Source organism: Maniola hyperantus, chromosome Z (genome assembly GCF_902806685.2).
Source record: "Maniola hyperantus chromosome Z, iAphHyp1.2, whole genome shotgun sequence".
Taxonomy (NCBI): Eukaryota; Metazoa; Arthropoda; class Insecta; order Lepidoptera; family Nymphalidae; genus Maniola; species Maniola hyperantus.
The window spans coordinates 8,617,464-8,642,002 of NC_048564.1; the positions used below are offsets into that span (position 1 = coordinate 8,617,464).

The 24,539-nt window shown below is 35.3% G+C and overlaps 1 protein-coding gene and 1 long non-coding RNA gene across 3 annotated transcripts in view; one reads left to right on the forward strand and one right to left on the reverse strand.

Moving 5' to 3' along the window:
- Positions 1–24,539, forward strand: part of LOC138404521 (uncharacterized) — a 77,960-nt gene that overhangs the window by 42,066 nt on the left and 11,355 nt on the right. The gene's annotated exons all lie outside the window — the stretch shown is intronic.
- On the reverse strand, positions 210–23,721 carry LOC117995723 (uncharacterized). Of its 2 annotated transcripts, none has more exons than XM_069508750.1 (4): positions 23,585–23,721; positions 8,121–8,179; positions 1,772–2,083; positions 210–669 (listed from the first exon to the last, which is right to left on the reverse strand). In XM_069508750.1, the coding sequence occupies exons 2-3, from the start codon at positions 8,165–8,167 to the stop codon at positions 1,804–1,806; spliced, it is 327 nt and encodes a 108-aa protein (XP_069364851.1). In that variant the 5' UTR covers positions 8,168–8,179; positions 23,585–23,721; the 3' UTR covers positions 210–669; positions 1,772–1,803. The 2 variants fall into 2 exon arrangements, with proteins under 2 accessions (XP_069364851.1, XP_034839606.1); XM_034983715.2 differs by lacking the exon at positions 23,585–23,721 and adding an exon at positions 8,250–8,727.

A 24,539-nucleotide genomic window follows, 5' to 3' on the forward strand; every position in this document is an offset into this window, starting at 1 on the left:
TTTGCAAAGGAACTTAGTCAAGATATTGAGAGCATGTGGCATGATAATAATTTGAAGAATAAGTATCACAAGACGCACAGACGCGCAAGAATCGCAATTTACAAAGAGCTGTTAGAAACTGACGCAACATATTATTCACCACTGCAAACGCATGTGAAGTCACCGAAAGCATAGAAGAAATGCTGTTGACTATACTGTCTGTGTTAACATTCGTTTCTGCATCTATCGGCACTCCTAGTATTATTAACATTAGCAAGTCGGTGACGCTACCTTGAAGTTTTTACGCATTCCAAAATCAGCCAACGCGCCTAATGAAATTTTAACTTCAAATACAATTATTGCAACTCGCTTAAGCCTGTGGGTCTTGTGACCAACGGACTGAATAGTAGGTAATATAATGTAGGCATCACAAACACACTGCGGGATACTGAATATAGTATCTCAACCAGACCCAAATGCTTCTTGGACATAAAACTTTAATATGTTGACATTATTCTTATGACTAGTCTTAGATTATTATTTCAACAAACAGAATTCAGGTCGGTTTAGCACTTTTGAAAATATGCTATAAATAATATTATGGTTTCAATAATTGTGGCAGGTGGATGATTTATGAAAATATTATGATGACATTGAAAATTTTATTATAATTATCAACTACTTATGTACCTGTAAACAATAAGAAACAGATTGTTAGTAAAACTTTAAAGTAAGTACTTTTCGAATTTGTATTGAAAAGGGAGCACTTAGATATAATAAAGCCGTATATAAACGACTAGACTGGGGCAAAACGAAGTGTAAGCATAACTTAATATTCGAAAACCTATCTTAATCATATTCTGCTTTTTTATATTAGCGAAAAGGTATGTAGAGAAGGCCATACATTTTAAGAGCACTTTAGTTTTGTTATTAACAAATTATTTTTTGGTCACATGAATTCTATATTTGAGCTTGGGCACTGGGTGATTTATTGATCTATATAAAAGGAAAAGGTGACTGACTGACTGATCTATCAACGCACAGCTCAAACTATTGGACGGATTAAGCTGAAGTTTGGCATACAGATAGCTATTAAAGCGTCTGCTAAGAAAGGATTTTTGAAAATTCAACCCAATACCAATTAAAGAGGTGAAAAATTGATTTGAAATTTTTGTAGTCCACGCGGAAAAAGTCGAGGGAATAAGCTAGTCGATCTATAAATGGTAAGCAAACGAGTAAGTGGATCACCTGATGATAGACTGCATCACCACTCACCAACAGGTGAAATCGCAGTCAAGAGCTAACTTGTAATGGAATTTAAAAAACCACCGTTTCCAGAATGAGAGCTAACTTTGTACCAAATAGATGATGCCTGTTCATCTATGCGGATACAGGTTTTATAAAAATCCCCTGGAAACTGATTTTCCGGCATAAAAAGTAGCCCATATGCAAGCTATTTCTGTACCCGTCAAAATGGGTTAAATAGATGGGCCATGAAAAGTTAGTAGTTAGACAGACGGACAAACACAATTTCGTATTTAAATATCTATATTTATATAAAAGGAAAAGGTGACTGACTGACTCACTGATCTATCAACGCACAGCTCAAACTACTGGACGGATCGGGCTGAAATTTGGCATGCAGATAGCTATTATGACGTAGGCATCCGCTAAGAAAGGATTTTTGAAAATTAAATCCCTAAGGGGGTGAAATAGGCGTTTGAAGTTTGTGTAGTCCACGCGAACGAAGTCGTGAGCTTAAGCTAGTTATTAATATATGAATTATACTTACATTAACCTAGAATGATGTGTATAATTTTTAAATCAGTCCCAGCCGTGCGACAGCGCCTCGCTCTCCCATCCATGGTGATGTTGCTCCTCGTGATGAACGGGCACAAACACTTGCTTCTCAACCTCCACCTTCTTGTACACCGGGAACGGAACGTGCTGGATCACAGGTACGGGTACATGCTTCACGACAGGAACCTCTTTGATGACCTGCACCTCCTTCACAACCGGCACGTGAACCGGGTAAGGTACTTTCGATACGTGGTGATGGTGGATGGTGTGAACCTTGTACGGTACGTGGATTGTTACGCGTTTGCTGAAAAGAAAAGATAATTGAATTGAACATTCCCATTTATCTTCTTCATCATGACATCATGATCAACCCATCGCCGGCTCACTACAAAGCACGGGTCTCTTCTCAGAGTGAGAAGGGTTTTGGCCATAGTCTACCACGCTGTCCAAGTGCGGATTGGCAAACTTCACACACATTTGAGAATATTATGGAGAACTCTCAGGCATGCAGGTTTCCTCACGATGTTTTTCTTCACCGTTAAAGCAAGTGATACTTTAATTACTTATTAAAAAACGCACATAATTCCGAACAGTTGGAGGTGCGAGCCCGGGATCGAACCCCCGACCTCCGATTGGAAGGCGGACGTCCTAACCACTAGGCTACTACAGCTTATTTTTACTTCTTATGTACCTGTTATAGTGAATGTTGTGTGTTTATGAATTTTGTGCTCTCATAAATTTTATTACTGAAGCAGTGACAGGCTAGGAGGTCGGCCTCCTATTCGAAGGGTCAGGGGTATAATTTCAGGCACGCACCTCTAACTTTTCGGAATTATGTGCGTTTAAAGTAATTAAATATCACTTGCTCTAACCGTGAAGGAAAATATTGTGAAGAACCTAGCATGCCTGAAAGTTCTCCATAATGTTCTTAAAGGTATGTGAAATCTGCCGAATCACACTTGGCCAGCATGGTGAAACCATTCTGAAAGGTGATCCGTGCTCTTTTATTTAATAAACAATTTTATTTCAATTTCTTTTTAAATATTTCCATACATCTTAAATATTTTTGAAAAACTGTTAAAGACATCTCACAATGATTTCAAAAAACTTATTCAATGAGGTCCCACTCTAGGGAATGCTTATTTATTATTTTTACTATCAATGCACATATTTGGGATTTTTTTGTAAATAATTTAGGTACCGCCTCTTCTCGAACCTAAGACTTATCTCATTTATTTAAATCTATCCAACCGTTAGAATAGAATAATAGAATAGAATAAAATATATTTTTACTCAAGTAAACTTTTACAAGTGCGTTTGAATCGTCAACTAGCGTTTCTACCGAGAAGAACCAGCAAGAAACTCGGTGGTTGCTCTTTTCAAGTGATCAATTTACAATATTGTTATACTGTTGTTGAAAATATATATTTAGTTTATGACGTCACGACTCTCATCAATCTCACGATACCTCATTAATCTGTAAAATCTATCTACCCGTTTATAGACTGCAGGCGTCGTCGATCGACACTTAACAGTTTTGAAGTTGCAATAATTAGAGACTTATATAATCATTATCCATGTTTTATTTTCCTGCTCTAGTACCGACCTATGCCTTTGACGTTGGTATTTACTTTGATCATACTCATTACTGAGAAAGTACGCCGTAGTTGGTATACCATTATTTCATTGTTATACTTACTTGATATTTTGAGTGAGTGCGTGAACTAAAGTGGAACGAAATTTTTAACCTAAGTACCTCAAAAATGAGTAGATTCTTAATTTCAGTGTTATGTGTGGAATGGCATAGAATGGGATGGAATGGAATGGAATGTGTTTCTTTCACATTTATAATATTATTAGTATGAAAGTATGGATTAGGCTATGGTGGCGTAAAACCAAAGAAAAATAGGGCTACCAGGGTTACCTGCGTCAAATGTACTAACATAATTATGAAGACTGCCAGTGACGTCGAGCCTTGACGTTTTGGCAGAAGTTCCCTAACTGTTATGAACTGTGCCTCTACTTGCTATGTATATTTCAGTGCAAAATATTAGATTGATTTTCATAAATAAGGGGACGTCTTGTTGGCTTCGCCTTAGTTAGTCCTAACAAATCTAATAGAACAAAAGACAATTTACTTAACAAGACCATGCGCGCGCTTTTTAAGCAATTTTTGACACTGTTTATTTTACAGACAGCCGAAGTGTATCCATAGGGATGATTTATGCTAACACGTGGCGGGCACGTGTCGTTGATGACTTCAGAATAACGCAGACGACCACTTTCGTTTGTGACATTTGTATATTTTTGGATTTACCTTTTACAATTTTTTGGTAAGAAGCGGGAACCAATTTTATGCGACGAATCGTCTGCATTATTCCATGTTCACTCGTATATTATTTACCAAGTCCTTAACATGGATATATTATGACTTCTCTTCAAAAAAATCGATTTAGTGAGAGTTCTACGTTTTTCTAGGCATCTGCGTTATACTAGCAAACTTTTTATGCAACTTTATCAATCGTCTGCGATATTGGTGTTTTACTTCAATTACATAATGACGGGAAGGAGCCAGTGGAAGTTTAATGATATTTATGATACTTCCATCTAACGTTTGGCCTTTCACTAGGAATATCTCAATATGCCGATCAAAGATTGTATCTTAATGTTTATTATATTTCATACTGTAACTACGTTTACCTATTACAAATCTTATTACTATTTTCTTTTAATTAAAGTTTAAAATAAAAATATAATATTTCTAACTCAACTCTACTTGGCTGGATGAAGATGGGGTAGAAAGATATTTATAAGGTCATCGATCATTACAAATGAAACGGGTTAACCAATTTTGATAGGTCTTTTACAGGCAGGGCAGAGACACAAGCCTGCTTTTTGTCGCGTGAAAACATTAGTTTCTTGTAGAATTTTAAAAATACAAATAGGTATACACGGTTGAAGGTGTGACAAAAACCAATGAATAATTAAAAACCTTTTGAGCTATCAATAGATTACAAAAATATTTTTTCTTAGGCAAATAGAGTAAATAGATAGACTGTGGAATCAGTAGTTACGATTGTTGATAAATAATAATTATACAATTATACTCTTCATCTACAAAGATTATTTTGTAAAGTAGACATTCAGAGGTACGTTAACCAAAATTAAAATTCATTTTCAGATTTTTATTTAATTATAATTACTTTGGTTTGTATTGTTTTTTTTTTAATTCTGGGCCTTATATATTTATTTAGAGAAGTCTAGAATGTTATATGGGAAGCCTTCTTCGGTAACGGTACTTAACCATAAAGGTAGGTAATGACGCAATTTACCAAGAATTCTTGCACAAAAAAGTGAGCAAATTTCACTGCTTTTTCTGCAGCCACTGGCATTATTACTACATCGAGTAGGTACCATAAGTTATATAAAATGACAGTAGGTATGTGGTCACTCTGCTTCCTCAAATATTTCCATGGCTATTGTTTGTGTTACTTATGTAATTCATAAATCAAGTATTTCATTTTTCGTAAAAGTAAAGCATGGAGACAAAGTTATTACAATAATAATAATAATTAACGTAAGAGGTATTATTGAGAGAGAACATGCACCTATGATTATATTATTACATACCTAATATAAAAAACCGGCCAAGTGCGAGTCAAGCTCGCGCAGTGAGGGTTCCGTACTACAGTCGTATTTTTTCGACATTTTGCAGGATAACTTAAAAACTATGATGCATAAAAATAAATAAAAATCTGTTTTAGAATGCACAGGTGAAGACCTTTCATATGATACCCCACTTGATATAGTTATCTTACTTCAAAAATTGAAAATACTAATTATTAGTTCATGACCACAACTTAATTTTTTTTGTGTGATGTAACCACAAATTCGCGGTTTTCAGATTTTTCCCCGAATTTCTGCTATAAGATCTACCTACCTGCCAAATTTCATGATTCTAGGTCAACGGGAAGTACCCTGTATGTTTCTTGACCGACAGACAGACAACAAAGTGATCCTATGAGGGTTCCGTTTTTCCTTTTGAGGTACGGAACCCTAAAAAGATAAGTTCTCCCTCAAAAGTTCAACGACGAGAGCCTGACACGACTGATAGTTAGGTACAACTATTTTGTTTATAATAATTAATTCGTAAAATTATCATCATGTACACACATCTAAATATATAAAAGGAAAATGTAACTGACTGACTGACTGATCTATCAATGCACAGCTCAAACTACTGGATCGATCGGGCTGAAATTTTGCGTGCGGATAGCTATTATGACGTAGGCACTAAGCATCCGTTAATAAAGGATTTTTGAAAATTCAACCCCTAAAGGGGTGAAACAAGGGTTTGAAATTTGTGTAGTCCACGTGGACGAAGTCGCGAGCATAAGCTAGTTTCAAATAAAACTAGGTGAAGCCCAAGCAATCACATAATATCCCACACAGAATGTAACATGTCTCGGGTAGTCATAATTATTGTCCGCGACTTCAGGTATAGATATAGGTTTTTTAAAAATCCCATGGGGACTTTTAAATTTTTCGGAATGAAAAGTAGCCTATGTCCTTCCCCGGGATATAAGCTAACTCTGTACTTAATTTGATAAAAATCGGTTGAACTGTTGGGCCGTGAAAACTTAGAAGACAGACACACTTCCGCATTTATAATATTAATAGTATATAGTATGGATGTATCATTTTACAAATTCACATTCGATGGGTGAACTGTTATAATAAACAACTTCTATGTACCTACCTTTATTTCAATGGTCACTGATAAATTTAATTCACACGATATATACCTATAAGTCTAGAACATACTCCTAGCATTAATGAGTAGTTGTTTATAGAATTACATAACGCTATAGGTACGTTTTACAAACATTAAGTAGGATTACGAATGGTTAACTTTTACGAGTAGCATACATTTTGGATCATGCTCTACAACATTCCCTACATTTGAGATACTTTCTTTTGTTTTCGATAACTGGTCACGTAAGCACGCTCAAACAGAATAAGAAGCCTAACAGCCGCACTCAGAGTCGCTAATCGTTACTTAAGATTAAAAACGAGACAGATATTTTATGTGAAGAGACATAGCTCTGTCTCATTTTAACTAAACTTAAGTAACGTTGAGAAAAAACTGTGATAGCCTAGTGGTTAGGACATCCGCCTTCTAATCGAAGGTCGGCGGTTCGATCTCGGGCACGCACCTCCAATTTTTGGGAGTTGTGTGCGTTTTAAGTAATTAAATATCAGTTGCTTTAAGGGTGAAGTAAAACATTTGTTGTTGATGTTCCTGCATGCCTGACCGTTCTCTATAATGTTCTCAAAGGTGTGTGAAGTCTACCAACCCGCACATGGTCAGCATGGTAGACTATGGCCAAACCCTTCTCACTCTGAGAGGAGACCCGTTCTCTGTAGTGAGCCGGCGCGCGGCGATGGGTTGAGCATGATGATGATTATATACAGAGATTTCAATATTTACTGAAGATTACATTCCACTCTGTCTGACGATACGTTCCGATGTGACGTCTTAATCACTAAGCTATCACTACTTCTGCTGGGCGAAAACTGTTAGATAACTATTATTGTTTTTTAAATTATAGTATATTGTACAGTTATCAATATAAATAATGTAAAATTTCAAAGCCCAAAATGCATTTTTTTATTTTTTTATGTCTTTCTACTTGTCCAAGCTTAGCTTTAAAATGGTTACACCTAGTTTTCTTTCTTACACAAAAAAAAATCATACGTACAGGGCACGACTGACCTAAGCTACTGTTTATCCCGAAAAACCATTCTACAGGATTGATTTTTAAAAGCCCTAAAAAAGACCTAAACCCAGGCGGATGAAGTCGCTGACAAAAGATAATGATAAATATAAATGCTCACATCTTTACAAGGTGAAGGTAGCAACGTTTTACTAGCTAGTTAAACACACCTAAACATTTCGAATAAAAATAAACGGCAATATCAATAGGAATCATGATTTACAAAACCAATAAGTAAAAGGTTTGCTCATTCAGTAATACAAACGGAAAACGAAAAAAAAGAAACATAATTGAATGAGTTGCGGTTGTAAAATCTTTCTTATTTTTACTTATATCTTTTGATCTTGAATTAAAACTGGTTTACATCAAAGCTGATTGAATAGATTCATTTTTTACTAAGGTTAATGAATTTATCTGTTATATATTTTGTTTCCAATTATTAAGTACAACTGGTCTAAAATAGAAGGTTCAGGTTCATGTATCTAGGTTTTCTGTATCTGTAAGAATTGCATCAACTGTGTGCAGGAAATAAGTAAAACGGAAATTAGTCAAGTAGGTACTTACTGTCCGCCACCTCCATGAGTAGGTACAGCTACAACTACAGCGACCATGACGGCGACAAGCTGAAATAAATAAAATTATTACATCTCTGGCCTAAGTCAAAACAAATCGTTCATTAACATTGAAACTTACAGCGAGTTTCGCGTACATCTTGCTTGGTTTGCTGGACTGATTCAATGTATCACTTGGCCTGCGGAGACTTGCTGGCTTTCTACTTACTTCAATCCTTCCTCAAGCTTATATACGTCGTTCATGTGTCCAATAATTGCATAATCCTTCCCCCATGTTCCCTACTAGCCCGGTTAACCCGACCATATTAGAAAGGTGATACAGATTGAACAGTTTGGAGTAGAAAGGCGCCTTTTGGTTTTGGTGGGGCACTCACAGGTGGGGTGAAATGAAGAGTAATTCTAAAAGTGCTCGGCGTAAGTTATATTTATTACCATTAAAGTGTAACAAGTCGGCATGCGTGTGATAGTTTATTGAGTGCACAAACTTTTTTTAGTGAATAGGATTCCGCGGAATGCTTTTATATTATCAATTCCGGTGACCTATATGTAACTGTATTTTATAAATTAAGAATAGAAATTTATATCTATATATTACAGATTTGTGGATAAAATTAAACCAAATTACCTATACCTAATGGTAATATCGATGAGGACGCGTGCTAAGGAAGTCAGCTATTTTATAAAGTATTACGTATTCATCTAGTTTAAATGGGAACCATCAGAATATTCTAGAGCTTTAGTGCATAAGACTGTGATGCAATTATGGATAATACCTATTTCTATGGTACTTATGTTTTAGGCTTAAAGAAATAACATCATTATTTTAATTTATTACGATTGTCTACGGTATCATGGGATTCTATCATTAAGTGCTTGGCGACTTCAATTTTTATTATAACTACACAATTCATTTATTATCCTACAATGCTGTGCGTACGAATATATAATAGGATTCTATTAGTTATTGTACTGTAGGTAAATTACTTGATTGAATTTGAAATTGATGAAATTGATGCCCTCCCTGGCGCAGTGGTAAACGCTGTAGTCTTGTTAGTGGGAGAGGCCCCGAGTTTGATTCCTGGCAGGGGTATGGAATTTTATAATTTCTAAATTTCTGGTCTGCTATGTGATTCTCTAACTCAGTGTCTAACACTAAATGATAGCCACCGAGGTTGGTTAGTTCTACGTTGCTGCTTCACTGGGTGATATTAAAATATTTTTTAGTAGAAAACCTTCAACGGATTAAAAAATGAGCTCCGTGGCTGGTCACCCTGCTGGTCTGGTTGGTCAGCTTTGGCCGTGGCTAGTAACCACCCTACCGGCAAAGCCGTGCCGCCAAGCGATTTAGCGTTCCGGTACGATGCCGTGTAGAAACCAAAGAGTGTAACTATCATAGCCCTTCCAGGTTAGCCGGTTCCATCTTAGATTGCATCACCACTTACCACCAGGTGAGATTGCAGTCAAGGGCTAACTTGTAACTGATTTTTTTTTTTAAACTTAATTTCACTAACCGATCGGTACTCTACTTATAGAAACTTATAATAAATACGATGGTATGTCTGTACAGTAAGTGTGCTAACTTTCACGGCTCAACCACTAAACTGAACGGTATTTACCCCACAGATAGCATGCACCCTGGAGACGGGTCATAGGTTGCGTTTTATCTTGCAATCTACCAATTACCATTGCAGCATTACTACGTAATAGGTACAGTTTACATTACTACGTAGGTATAGGTACCTACCCAGTGTTATTTTTTCCCCTAAACTTTTTTTTTTTTTTTTTTTTAATACAATAAAACTTAAAGCTAGCCTTATCTAATTACTATATAAATCATGACCGCGTGGAATGGTGCCAAGAATACTGGCTGCATTTCCGCGCTGGACAGCCAGGCTGATCCGCTGCGCAAAAAATGAGAAAATAAACTAAACTTAATATAGATATAATATAAAATGAATGTATGTAGGTAAGTATTTTATAATATAGATGGATTACCAGATCCTGGCACGTTCACAGTACTCACACAAACGCAATTTTACTATACAGCATGTTAAAAAAAAAACGATTTTTTTGTTTTTAGCGCGCTGCGTGTCGCGAGCATTGAGATAAATATCGTTTCTACGCTATAAGTAGTGTATCTTAGTAACTGTAGGTCCAAATTTTTAATTACTACCCAAATTATTATACTATTATAACTAGAATCTATAACTGGATTTTAGCAATCGCTACAAATTATTCTTAATTTTTTCTAAGAGTTTTAAGTATGTTAATATGCTTCCCCATGCTGAAGGGCTAATTTACTAGAGAGCTGTACAACTTTGCGATAAACAACATAAGAAATTTATACGATATTAAATATCGGTATTACTTAGGTAGATATCTAAAATCCAAATCGCATCGCAGCAAAATCTAATCGAACAAAAATTCCACTCCCTCGGCTCAATTTGTTAATTACACGTGGTTTTAATTACTGGTTTAACATCTAAGGCGTAACTTTAAACGTTGTGTTGTTTTTTAAGAATCGAGCACGTTGGCGCGTACCTATACCTTGTACGCGGCCGAAAGTAATGTACATCGACCTTTAGAAGGAGATAGCCGATTTGTAGAGCACTGTCACTGTCGTTGAGACCGACAAAACGTCATATAGGTATGAGTGACAGAGACAACGCTCTACATAGCCGAAATGTCATTCTAAAGCCGATGTATATTATCACTTTCGGTCGCGTACCTTCTATGTACTATTATGTATGTATTGAGCGAAGCTAGCCGCTTTATTTAATAGTATAGGATCCCGCTATAGAACGACCTTCACCGAGCTGGTTAATGGATGAAACGTATTTTATATTCAATTTAATATGTCAATAAACATATTGCATATGGGTTGCCTAAAAAATTTCAGTTCAGGATAAAATTAATAATAAAAAAAATTTTTTTTTAATCATTTCACAAATTCCATACCAATCGAAAGTATGAAGCCCATAGAATATGCAAACGTTGGGTTAATGAAATAATGTTTATTTTCATTTAACTTTAATTCATTAACGCGGTGCAAGTTACTAGTATCGATTTACCTGCTTATACCATGAATTACTAGCTGATGCTCGCGGCTTTATCCGTATGGATATTTAGGTTTTTAAAATTTCTGTGGGATATTTCTGTTTGTTCCTGGATAAAAAGTAGCCTATATCCGTATAGCAAGGTATCTCTGCATCAAATAGTTTAGTTAGTGTTTGCTCGCGATTTTTTGAAAAAATGAAAAATACCAATGTACTTTGTGGACAAGGCTTCTTTGTACGGGAAATCAAAGAGAGAGACAAACCCAATGGAAACCTGAAAGTTCTGATTCAGAAACCTAAAACCATGCGACGTATTAGTCGCAGGTATAATTGTTTTGGTGTAAATAAATATTCCATTACTTATAGTGTACAACAATTCCCCTCTTTTGCCTACCCACTTAATTATACTAAGCAGTTCACACTCTAATAACGCCACTTGAGCAAACACCTCTTAATTTTACTGATTACCACCGAATTAATTTAATAAACTTTGTGTAACAAAGTGTACCTACCTATTTCTTTATTCTTTATGTAATAATAATATGACCCGTGAGCTCGTAAGAAAATTTTGAAGGTTTTTATAAGAGATGAAAATTGATACCTATAGTCGTAATTCTGGTTCTGGTTTATTAAATACCGAATTTGTCACACTTTTTTTCACGGAATGCTCGGCCCCGCCATACCGCAGAGAACATTCATCAAATTCACGTCAAAAAACTATAGTTAATATCTCGAGAATCTACGCAGTCCAAATTGGGTCAGGGCGAAGTTTAAACCAAAGGCAGCAGAATGCGTCTTACTGATGTATGGTGTGAGAACGTGAGTTGCAGAAGAGGAAGAGGCCACTCACTAAAAAGCTGGTATGATCAGCTGAAAAATAATTCGTGTAAGTTCTACACAACCGCTAAACTGGTCAACGAACAGCTGGTCCAATCGAGGCTGGAATCTTGCTGGGACCACGACCTTCAGTAATGAGGGAAGGTCCGGACTCTCTCCGGTTTTAAGCCCACAATTTTCCAATAAACAAGGTACCACTGGACGGAGTAAACTTGGATTACCTAATCATCATCATTATCATCATCATCGCATCCGATAGACGTCCACTGTTGAACAAGGTCTCTTGCAGGGACTGCCACGTGCCACAGTCTTGCGCTGTCTGAATCCAGCGGCTCCCTGCGACTCGTTTGATGTCGTCTGTCAACCTATTCGAAGGTCTTCCAACACTGCGCTTCCCGGTGCAAGGTTTCCATTTTCACACCTTGGGATCCCAACGTCTGTCAGTTTTTAGAACTATGTGTCCTACCCACTGCCACGTCAGATTCTCAACCGCTCTCCATCGTCCGCTGAGTGACTCAGGCTAGTGAGTGAGGTGGTGGTGGTGTAAACCAAGCCTTTCCAGTCCACACTCAGGTTCTTAAGTAAAAGAGCCCGATTAATGTGAAAATCGTAATGTTTCCTGATAACGACGCTGGCCATTAAGGCATAATCGTGGGAAATGGAAATGCATACCAATTTGTTCACGTAATAGTGCAAAGCTAACATATTATAAAGATTATACGCATCATAATTACTTAAGAGTGGAAATAATAGGGGAATTTCACAACGTGTATTTGCTCATGTTTATCTCGGTCAGTGGATGCGGTTTGCTAACTGAAAGATACAAGATACACGAGTAGGGTGATACAAGATCCTCGAGTATCGTGATTTTTATAAATCCATAATATCCATGACGATACCTACTACTTACTTAATATTATAAAAGCAAAAGTGCGTCTAGATGTCTGTTTCTTTTTTACGACCAGATGGTCTATTTACCATGTTGGACGAAATTCGGAACAAAGATAGCTTGCATTCCGGAAATGAATATATGCTACTTTTTGTTCCGGAAATTTTCGACTTTTAAAGTAAGATTACTGTACCAAGTGGGGTATCATAATATGAACGAGCTTTACCTGTACATACTAAAACAGATTTTTGTTAATTTTTATGCATTATAGTTTTTGATTTATCGTGAAAAATATTGAAAAAGTACGACTGTTATACGGAAGCGTCGGTGCGTGAGTCTGACTCGCACGTGGCCGGTTTTTTTTTTTGGATAGGTACGTATAATACTACTTAGTTTCAATTGATAATAATTAGTTATTTTAAATCAATAGTTATTTTGCTTATTCACAAAGAAAAGTTAGTAAAACTTAAGGTTCTATATGTATTTGTACTCGACTCTCCGAAAGGTACGTATCTGACAGCTTGATAGAGTATGATGCCTATTGACCTAAGACCCAGTGCGTGCCAAGACCTTCCTTATTTTATAAAAACTGAAAGTTTCTCTGCGTATTGTCCCCAACACTGGGAGTAACATTTGTTCAGATTTTTGTTTGAATCATGGTGTCTTTGGGAGATAGCAGGTAATAAAGGTGTAAAAATCTTACGTCAAAGTATAAAGTCTATTTTTTTTTCTTCGGAATAGTATTAGAAATCACGTCATGTATTTGTCAGACACTTTGACGTAGGTAAGAGTTTTTACACCTTTATTACCTGTTATCTCCCAAAGCCGCCATGATTCAAACAAACGTTCCTCTCAGTATTGGGGACAATACGCAGAGAAAATTTCAGCTTAGGTGTATATGAAATAAGGAATGTCTGGCATGCGCTGGCTCTCTCTCTCTATGTATGCCCTTATGAGTCGCAGGCGATCGCAAGTACCTTTATCGTGTAATGGCATTTAGTAAACATCCATGATAATATTTTCTAGTAACCTTTGGCCTACTCGTTTTATTATAACGTTCACCATATTAATCATATATTAAGTAATATACATTCAAAGATATTGGACGAGAAACCTCATTTCCTAAACCTGATTTATTCGGATTCAGTGACTTGATAAACTTACATAACGAAATAATATATAATTAAAAACAATCACCAACCTCTAAGTACTCACAGACGACTTAGGTAAAGGCGTTCGGTAGATCGAGCATTCTATACCTACTTGCCGAACTCCTTTTCCCGTATATCGACGACTGACAACGGCCGTGTAGGTATAGTGCATTCAAAATTAACTGGCGCGTTTCCACTTGAGACCGGCATTAGGAATAACAATAGGATTACATTCGACATGCCACGTAAACAATAGGAGTAGTAAACTTAGAGCCCATTCATTTTTAAAGGAGCCGGTTCAACCTTATATATGTTGTTGCAAACAAACCAGTGTTGATACTCTTGAATTCATCCGCCACGTCTTAATCCTATTGTTATTGCTAATGATGGTATCAAGTGGAAACACGCCAGTTTATTTTGAATGCACTTTACTTAAGCCGCTAGATTACGAGGAAACCAAAATGTTTTGTAATTAGCCGGTGCTAGGTTCATAGGTTAAAGGCTGGGTAAAAGGCAACTAACTGTCTGATCTCAAATAGGTATGTCAGTCTACCTGTACTATACCAACTTACCTGAAAAACCAGCCAAGTGGGAGTCAGACTCGCGCACCGAAGGTTCCGTACTCGAGTATTTTTTTCGACATTTTGTACGATAAATCAAAAACTATTATACATAAAAATAAATTAAAACATTTTTAGAATATACAGGTAAACCCTTTACATATGATACTCCACTTGGTATAGTTATCTTACTTTTAAAATTGAAAATACTAATTACTTATTGGTTCATTAACCTATCTTCATTTTTTTGTGTGATGTAACCAAAAATTCACGGTTTTCGGATATACTCCTTTACTTGTGCTATAAGACCTACCTACCTGCCAAATTTTATGATTCTAGGTCAACGAGAAGTACCCTAGAGGTTTTTCTTTACAGACACGACAGACAGACAGACAACGAAGTGATCCCATAAGGGTTCCTTTTTTTTAGATACAGAACCCTAAAAACGAGTTATAACTACCAACCTAGTGACCAAAAAAAGGGATCAGATAAAATTACCATCAAAATAAACGTTGAGACCCTTTACATACTTATTTAATAGAATTCATATATTCATGCTCTAACGGTGAAGGAAAATATCGTGAGGGAACTTGCATGTCAGAGAATTCTCCATAATGTTCTCAAAAGTGTGTGAAGTCTGCCAATCCGCACTTGGCCAGCGTTAGCCATAATAATTCTCATTCTGAGAGGAGACCCATGCTCTGTAGTTAGCCGGTCATGGGTTGATCATGATGATGATGATGATGGTGATATTCGCCTCTCTTGCAAGGTAGTCTTGATCATTAATTTATTCACCAGCGGTTGGTGCGGTCTAGATGCAACCACCTCTCAGCGTACAGGTATCAATCAATTGCGTTGACCCAAATCTTCGCAAATATTAGGAAGTCCACCGCATTATCTTACGAGAAAATTACCACCATGATAAGTAAAGATTCAATGATATACGATTTAATGATATACTAGTTACCCTTATTAAATATCAATACAGGTACCTACTAACCTAATCGCATGGTAGGTCATAAACTCATCATGATCAACCCATGACCGGGTCGCTACAGAGCACGGGTCTCCTCTCAAATGCGAAGGGTTCAGGCGTGGTAGTTAATAGGGATAAGTATATTATTTACATCAACGTCACTTCGTGTATAATTAAGAGAGGTCACGGTCCTCAGCAATGCGGAATACAACGCAGAGAGCAAGTTATAGCAGAAGAGACTCAGGTGCAACTCAGTAATTTCGCAACTGCACAATGAGTTGTTGCGCACAAGTTAACATTTCTCCACATTGTCGCAACACTACACTACTGAGAATATTAATTACATTAAAGGAAAAAAACTGTTTCGCATTCCCCATGTGGTCACCTAGCCACGCACGATCGCGGAATCTACATTCTACAGCTCGCTTAAAAACAACTTTGGCCTTTTTTTTGACTCAATTGAACAAACCGTCATACTTAGTTTTAAATTTTTGTCACGCTTGACTCCTAACATAGGCAGGACCGATCAGCGACTGTGAAGTTGGATCATGGTGGCTTTGGGAGATAACTACCTGTTATACCTGCAAAGGTGTAAAATTTCTTACGTCAAAGTATAAAATTTCATTTTTTTTTAATTTTCTTCGGAATAGTATTAGAAATCACGCCATCATTGTCAGACACTTAGTTTCGTGGAAAACCCTTGCCAGATGCCCTTAAAGTTAAAAAATTTAAGGGTGTCTGGCAGGGGGTTGCCACGATACTATCTGATAATGCATGACATGATTTCTAACACTATTCGAAAGAAAATATTAAAAAATTAGACTTTATACTTAAAAATACACTAGAACAAATTCTAAATTTAACTTTTGATGAGCACTCCTGGAACCGAGCTACTTTACCGGTCAAGTATGGTGGCATCGGCGTGAGGAAAATTTCCAATGTAGCGCTTCAGGCTTATAAAGGAGCTTAGTTCTCAAATTGACCTATGCCACAGAGGCCCTAGAAAGTTGGAAGGTCAGATGTCCCAATGTCGGCATCCCGAAGGAACGTACTACACAAAAACTTTGGTATTTGCCATTGGTTCAGCTGACACATTCGAATTTGCTTCAAAATCTTACAAGTGACAGAGGCTTCTAGCTTTATCATAATGTTCTAATTGAATTGATTTGGCTTTTGGAAATTACTTTGCAGGCAATAGAATTGAAATTATTCAGGCAAATAAAACAACAGTTTTCTTTCAGTTTGTTTTCTTTCATTATAAATAAATAAAAAATAAAATAAAGGGGAGGCAGCACTCGTGCTGTCAACACATAGTTTTCAAAGCTCCACGTTATTTTGTTAAATAAAATAGAAATATAAGATTATTAGTGTTAAATTTGCTTGTTAATATTAAATACCGAAGAAATATGTGAAGTGAAATTAAAAACTAATAAAAGCTGGAAATTGACTCAACATAATATTATCCGAAGTTTACATTGGACAATTCACATTGCTATAATAAGCTATGGACATCTATGCATAACAGTGAAAGTGTTACTATAAGCTCAAATGATAGAGGGAATGAGAAAGAGGGCTAACTCTGAGTGAGTAAAAGTAAAAAGTTATACACTTTCATAACCTCAAAATATGCAAAAATAACTGTTAGTGATTTGTCATTCCTCATCATTGAACGCCTAGCGCCATCTGTTGCCAAAGCAAACTACTCATAACAGCGATTCAACGATAACAAGGGCATCCAACGAGCTCTCACGTTTTTCACGTACCTACAGAATACCGCGAGCAAATAATAAATTTCAAAATGGAACAAATCGCAGAAATATTAAAAAGTATACAACTGGATATGAAAATACAGAAACAAAAGTTAGATACTATGGAAAAAAGCCTAACAGAAACTATAAATAAAAAATTTACAGAAATTGATTTAAAATACAACGAATTATGCAGCAAAATTGAAGAACAGGAGAAACGCATTGACGACTTTGAAAGACATATAAGAAAGAAAAATATTGTAATTTTTGGAATGGAAGAGCAGGAGAAAAGCTATGACGATTTGGAGAAGGAGATACTGAAAATTACAAACGAAATTATGTCAGTTAAAGTTACTCCATCTGATATAGACTGCCTTTATAGAATAGGCAAAAGAGGGTTAAAGACAAGACCAATTTTACTCTCTCTCACAACAGTAAATAAAAAAATACAAATTATGAAAAACAAATATAATTTAAAAGATACACCATACCTACTACATGAAAGATGATTACCCAAAAAAAATTTAAACGAAAGAAAAATTCTTAACGAACAAGTAAATAAGTTGAAAAATGAAGGGAAAAATGCCATAATAAAATATAACAAAATCATAATTCTAAAAGATAGATTACCACAATCAACAAACAAAAGAAATTTATCCCAATCGCCAGATAATAACCCAAATAATCAGTGATGGATCCTTTAAACCGATGTCGAAGAAAAATAAACACAGTAACATAACAGGCTACTTACTACAAAAAGAAAGACAGACAGACAGCGCGTGAAAATATATTAAGAAAATGTATAGAATATTATGGGAAAGCCCCCTCTCTATTGCTCTACTAGAATAACTAATGAATATAAAAACCTTACAGCTCCCAGTACGGGTGGTCGCCGTGGGAGTCTCAGACCAAAATCCTCCATCAAAAATACACCCTACATTGGATTGAAACATACAACATAAGATTCGTTTCAGACGGACGAATGGAGGAGGCCTACACCCAAACATGGATACCCAAAATATAAGTAAACGAAACTAAATAATAGGTACACCCTTTATATTCTTGTTATTTTTGCTAGGTATTTGGGGCCGATTCTCTAGGCGGTTTTCTAATTTTAAAATGTCTAATATTAGACTTAGAAAGGTGTGTTATTCTGAAAACCCACTTAAATGACAGGTCTAACCTAAAATTGAATTTGACAGCACTAAACTATTCAATTTAGATTTTAAAGAGCAAAAGTTATTCTGTTGCACGAACTAAATGCCTAAATTAAGAAACGTTAACCTAAAATTTTCTAAAATTAGAGTGGACCTCGCGAGGTGCCCACTAAATTTAAAGAGTCTGCTTAAATGGCAAAATGGACGTGTTTTGAAAGAAATATTTTTATTTGAGTTTAGAATTGTTATATTTAAGATAAAAAAAGTATTTTTTAAGTGTTTTAATTTAATTAAAACTTTATAAAATGGAAATATACGTGGTTTCTCTGGCTCGTCGTTAATTCACAAAAAATAATTAGGTTGGTTATCTACTTTGTTGTCTAAGAGTATCAGACACCTCCACAGACATCCTGGCGGCTTCAGCAAGGCAAACCTAAGATCCTTAAGTCTCCTTATTTCTTAACTAGCAAGTGGCAGCTGTTCGAAAATCCTGTGGGACTAGGATACTTTTCTGTAGGTACTTAGCTTACCTACCTACCTAATAAAAGTAGCCTATAAGTATATCCTTCACTAGTATGTGTCCTTGTGAAAAATCTCTGTGCCCAACTAGGTTAGATGCATAAAGGAACATACCCAGAGACAAAAACTTGCATAGGTAGCTACCTAAATATTAGTGTGAACATAAATCTTTGCCAATTAGGTATGCCAAGGTAAAACTTGATGCCTTGTTATCATTATCAATGAGATTAATTCCTACTACCTACTACTTATTGCTAAACATATCAAAAATAAAGCAGAATAAGTGTGGTGGTAGAGTAGGTACTTATAATAAAGTTTAAGTTCTAAAATCTTAATGAGTTCACCCAAAGGTTTATTTATAGGCTAAATTAACAGATTTTACATTTAGTTATGTCTTATACTTACATACCCCTAGTATTGAACTAAGTACTTGAGTAGTACCCAGTTACTTCTTTATTTTCAACTCAGTAGATACCTGCTTGAAAGACTACCTATTACATGCATAAGTAGGTACTTATACTAGCTACAGTACAGTATAGATAACTACAACTAACTGACATAGCCTGGGTTCACTTTAATCATCTGATAAGTTTTAGTTGAGAAGTACCTAGTAGATACATCTTGTAATTCCTAAACATATCATGATAGGATCTTGTTGAGTTTACCTATATAGGTATACCCATACCCATATGGGTATACCTATATAGGTATACCCATACCCATATGGGTATCACATTTCAGGTTAACTAGCTGACCTGCCTGAGTTGTACCTGCCCCAGCTTTGTTCGGGTGGAATAAGTACCTATGTAAGTATCTGAAAATTATGTCGTAGTGGTCTATATAGGTACTTAAAGTAAACGTTCCTTACATGCAAATTCTCAAGTTTTTAAACTCAGCAGCTTAATAAATTACTAGACTCAGGAGTCAGCAGCTTATATGCTGATGTCAGTCAGTCAGTTTATATTTTTACATTTACATAATATGTACAGAAGAGAGAGAGAAAAGCTAGGACTTCTCCATAACATCCTCAAAAATGTGTGAAGTCTGCCAATCCGCACTTGGTCAGTGTGGTAGATTATGGCCAAAACACCTTATTCGGAGAGGTGACCCGTGCTCAGTAGTAGTGACCCGGCGATGGATTGATAATGATGATGATGATGATGATGTACTGACCTAGCTACCTGCTTTTAGGTCACAAGAAGTATATAGGGTACTTCTAGTACCTAAAGTGATCCTATAATGGTTCCTTTTGAGGTATGGAACCCATAGTTAGAAGAGAAATAACGTCAAAAAATAATTTGATTTCTTTTATCTTTTCTAGATCTATTTTATTGAAAACGGACTAAAGTTTTCTACACATTCCTATAATTCTACAAATTAATACAGAAATCTATAGACTCAACCTTTATTTAGTTTGAAATCTATAGATCTCTGACTTTGCATAGACTTAAGATACTGATAAAAGAGACAGAGTTATATCATTGGCATAAATCTGTCTCGTTTTAACTGAAACTTACGTCAGAGCAAAGTCAAAGTATATACATATCTGTGCTTAAAGTATTATGTTTTAACTATGTCTAGTCTGAGCTAATTCAAAGTATTTTAGCCAAAGAATATGCAAACCTCAAAAAATGATTTTATAATTGTTATGGTGAAGATTGCATTGAAATTGATATAAATAGGGACTGAAAACTAATTTTGAACTATTTATACCTATAGATTATAAATTTCATTTTTCAGGTAGTACTAGTACAACTAAGTCATACTACAGCTGCTCAGTATGATGAAGGCAAGAATTTCCTAACAAAAGCAAGAAAACTTCAATCAGATACTTAATTAACAATTACTTTTATTAAATAAAATAATAAAATATATACATATGTTTCATTCTGTACTGTACATAATTAATATTTATTTCAATAACATTTAAATAAAAATTAAGTTTAGGAAACAACTGTTCATTTTTGGTAGATGAGTGACGGAACATCTTTTTAACTCGCAGACTCCATATACTTGGTTTCATGAAATGGGCTGAAATAAAAATTATCAACGTTGAAAGTTTGTTATGATGATGTGTTGAAAGGTGTACCTAATGTATCCTACACTTCAATTTTTTGCTATGCATACTAGCTGTTTACTATGCAATTAAGCATCACTTTCTTTAACGGTGAACCAAACCATTGTGAGGAAACCTAAATGCCTGAGAGTTCTCCATAGTGTTCTCAAAGGTGTGTGAAATCTGTCAATGTGCACTCGGCCAGAGTGGTGGACAATGGCCAAACTCTTCCCGTTTTGAGAGGAGTCCCCTGCTCAGTAGTCAGCCGGCAATGAGTTGATCGTGTGATGATACTAACTGTTGCCTGTAATTATTATTTTTATGTAGGTATGCTACACTTCCATTTTTTGCTATATTATAATATGTACTAGCTGTTTAATAAGCAATTAAGTATCACTTTCTTTAACCGTGAAGGAAAACATTGTGAGGAAACCTACATGCCTGAGAGTTCTCCATAGTGTTCTCAAAGGTGTGTGAAGTCTGTCAATCTGCACTTGGACAGAGTGGTGGACTATGGCCAAACTACATTTTGAGAGGTGAGCTGGCAATGAGTTGATCATTATGATGATACCAGCTGTTACCTGTTATTATTATTATTATACACGTAGGTATATACATTCAATCTTGATCTTGTAGGTACTTTCATGCCTTAAATCACATTACCGCCTTAGTTTGTTGAATTCATAGCAGAATTCATGGATACCTCGTTCCACGTCCTTGCACGCCAGATTTGTAAGTATACCGCCAAGTTTCAGAACTTCCTCGCTGTATATTCCTTTACCTGTATATTCAATGTACTCTGTGGCAGTCAGTTATTTAGGATGATTGCTTTTCATCTGTTTGCATTGATTTCCTAGCAAGAGTTTGACAATTAGGTACCTCGGTGATTTCAAGGTAAGGTAGGTAGGTAAGATTCCAAGCAAAATTCTTTGCTTTTATCTATTTTATGCACATAACCACTATTTTCACAAAGTTTTGTAACAAAAACTAAGATTCTTTAACCACAAAACATAAAGAAATTAGGTTAGAAATTATATTTGCAACAAAAATAATAGATCTGTTTTTTTAACTAGTTTTACGGCTCTGGGTTCTAGCACTTTTGATCAAAGACTTAAGCCTACTTCACACGATAAAATGAACAAAACTTCAATTTTCGACACTTTTATTGTGATTCGACCTAAATAAATCAAGTAAAGTTATTATTTTTGTATTTCAAGTAACATCGTTCGATATTTTTCGCAAAAAATAGTTTTAAGATTAAAGGGGAAAATCAAACACAAATTTAGTGCAGTTCTTGTTATCTTAAATAGCAACACTTACTATTCAATTCAAACGTCATTTTAGACGGCCATTTAGGATGTTTAAATTTAGTTGAAGCAAAAAAGCGAATGCAGTTTAGAAATAGAAATCCTAAAATTAAAGAATCTAAAATTTAGTTTAGGTTTAGGTTAGAGTACAACAGAATTAGCGCCAGTTTGTCTAAATAATATATTATTACATGTTTTAATGTTTTTGTTATTAATAGAAAATAATAATAATGGTGTATAAATTCAATTGAAAGATAACATTAGCTAACATTGTGTAAAACATACGAATTAAATAATAGAATAATTAATTTAAAGAAAAAAAATGTTATTTTTTTGTTTGAAATTATTTAATATATTTTTTGTTTGAAATTTGAAATGATTTGAAAGGATTTATTTGTTTTTTTTTTTAAAAAAAAAAGGTCTTTTTTAAAATTGCTTAATTTAATTTTAATAGATAATTTCCTGAATAATTTTGTATACCTAAATTTAATTGAAGTAATAAAATAAGCTACTAAAAAAGATGCCACAAACTAGACAGTAAATAATAATGTAACTAAGAATGTACCTACTTACACAATAATTATTGTAACCAATTATTTTGGAAATAAATGGCTATTTATTTATTTTATTTTATTTATTTTAAGAACCATCCCCGTACTTCAAGGAATATAAAAAAAAAAATTAGCGAAATCGGCTCAGCTGTTCTCGAGATTTGCGATCAGCAACACATTTAGCGATTCATTTTTATATAAAGAGATATAAATAATGAAGAACAACGTTTTATGAAACTTAAGGTATTGGATCAAAGGTCAGATACTGAAGTGAACATACTCGAAACGGCACATATAATGTAGACGTACCTTACAATGTACTTATGTAGCCCTAACCACCAGTAGCTTAACTGATGGACTCAATTTGTTTAATAATTTTAGAAACACTATTAAAGCTCCTCATACTTTTCGGAGATGTATTTGTTTGTGACAACTCAATATCACTTGCTTAGCTGTGAAGAAAAAAATCGTAAGGAAACCTGCATGGGACTTCTCACTCATAATGTTCTCAAAGGCTTGTAAGGCCTGCTAATCTGTCATTGGTCAGATGCTTTGGCCAAACCCAACGTGAGAAGAGACCCGTGGTTAGTAATTGACCATAATAAAAAGGGACTGAGACGAAGACTTATCTTATATTTTGTTTACTTACGAGTTCTACCACATCTTGGCATACAACAATCTTTCGAAGCAGTCACAACTCACAGTCCGTCAACTATAAGGGTCCAAATCGTTAGGCAAATCAGTGTCCAGGGTTTGCGCGTAAGATACAAATGCGAGTCGTGTGCGAGTCAGACTCGCGCACTGAGAGCTCTGTACTACAATCGTATTTTATCGACATTTTGCAAAATTTACGGCAGGTGATTGAATTTTTTTATAATTTTTATATAATTAATTCCATTGAATCATCGACTTACAATGTTCAACATCTTTTTAAAGTTACCCGTAGCTACTGTACCACCTCAGTCAGTGATTCTTTTGGCCTCCCCGCACCATTTATTTTTCATAAAAATCTGGTAGCACTGGAAACGTCAAAAAATGTTGTTTAGGATCTCGTTTAGATAAAATCAAAGAATTTCCAAGTACTACTTCGTAGTACAACGATAAAATTCGACTATACAGTGCGACAAGGCTATCTAGGCGCGTGGCGAAAATCGGAACTAGCGTTGGAAATGGTCTGCTGAGTCTGTGGTCATAAAGACAATATACCCACCATATAACAAAAAAGAGTAGGTACCTATATAACCACCACTATGCCACCACCACCGTACATAGAGATCAATAGAGATACTCTCTGACCACCACAAACCACAAAAATAACTTGTATCCAAGGCGTAGATAGAGTAATAAAGGTAGATGCAGGAACGTTTGCTTTCTCATTCGCACTAAAAAGAGAGCACAGATAAAGTTACTAATGTGATAAACAGAGACGCAGCTAACCTATTTTTTGTCCCTTATCGTGTAACTGGTTTTTTTCAAGAATACATACAAGAAGTTACAAAACAAACTTTGAGAATTCGTGGTGTAGTTGTATTTCTCATGAATGATTAACTTGTTTTCACATAAAAAACGTTTAATACAAATATATTTTTTTTTTTAATACAATA

Bases quoted from the DNA above. Each gene is read 5' to 3' on its own strand.
- LOC117995723 (XM_034983715.2), bottom strand. The intron at 2,084-8,120 runs GTAAGTACCTAC...TTTTCTTTTCAG, and splicing joins ACTCATGGAGGTGGCGGACA to CAAACGCGTAACAATCCACG.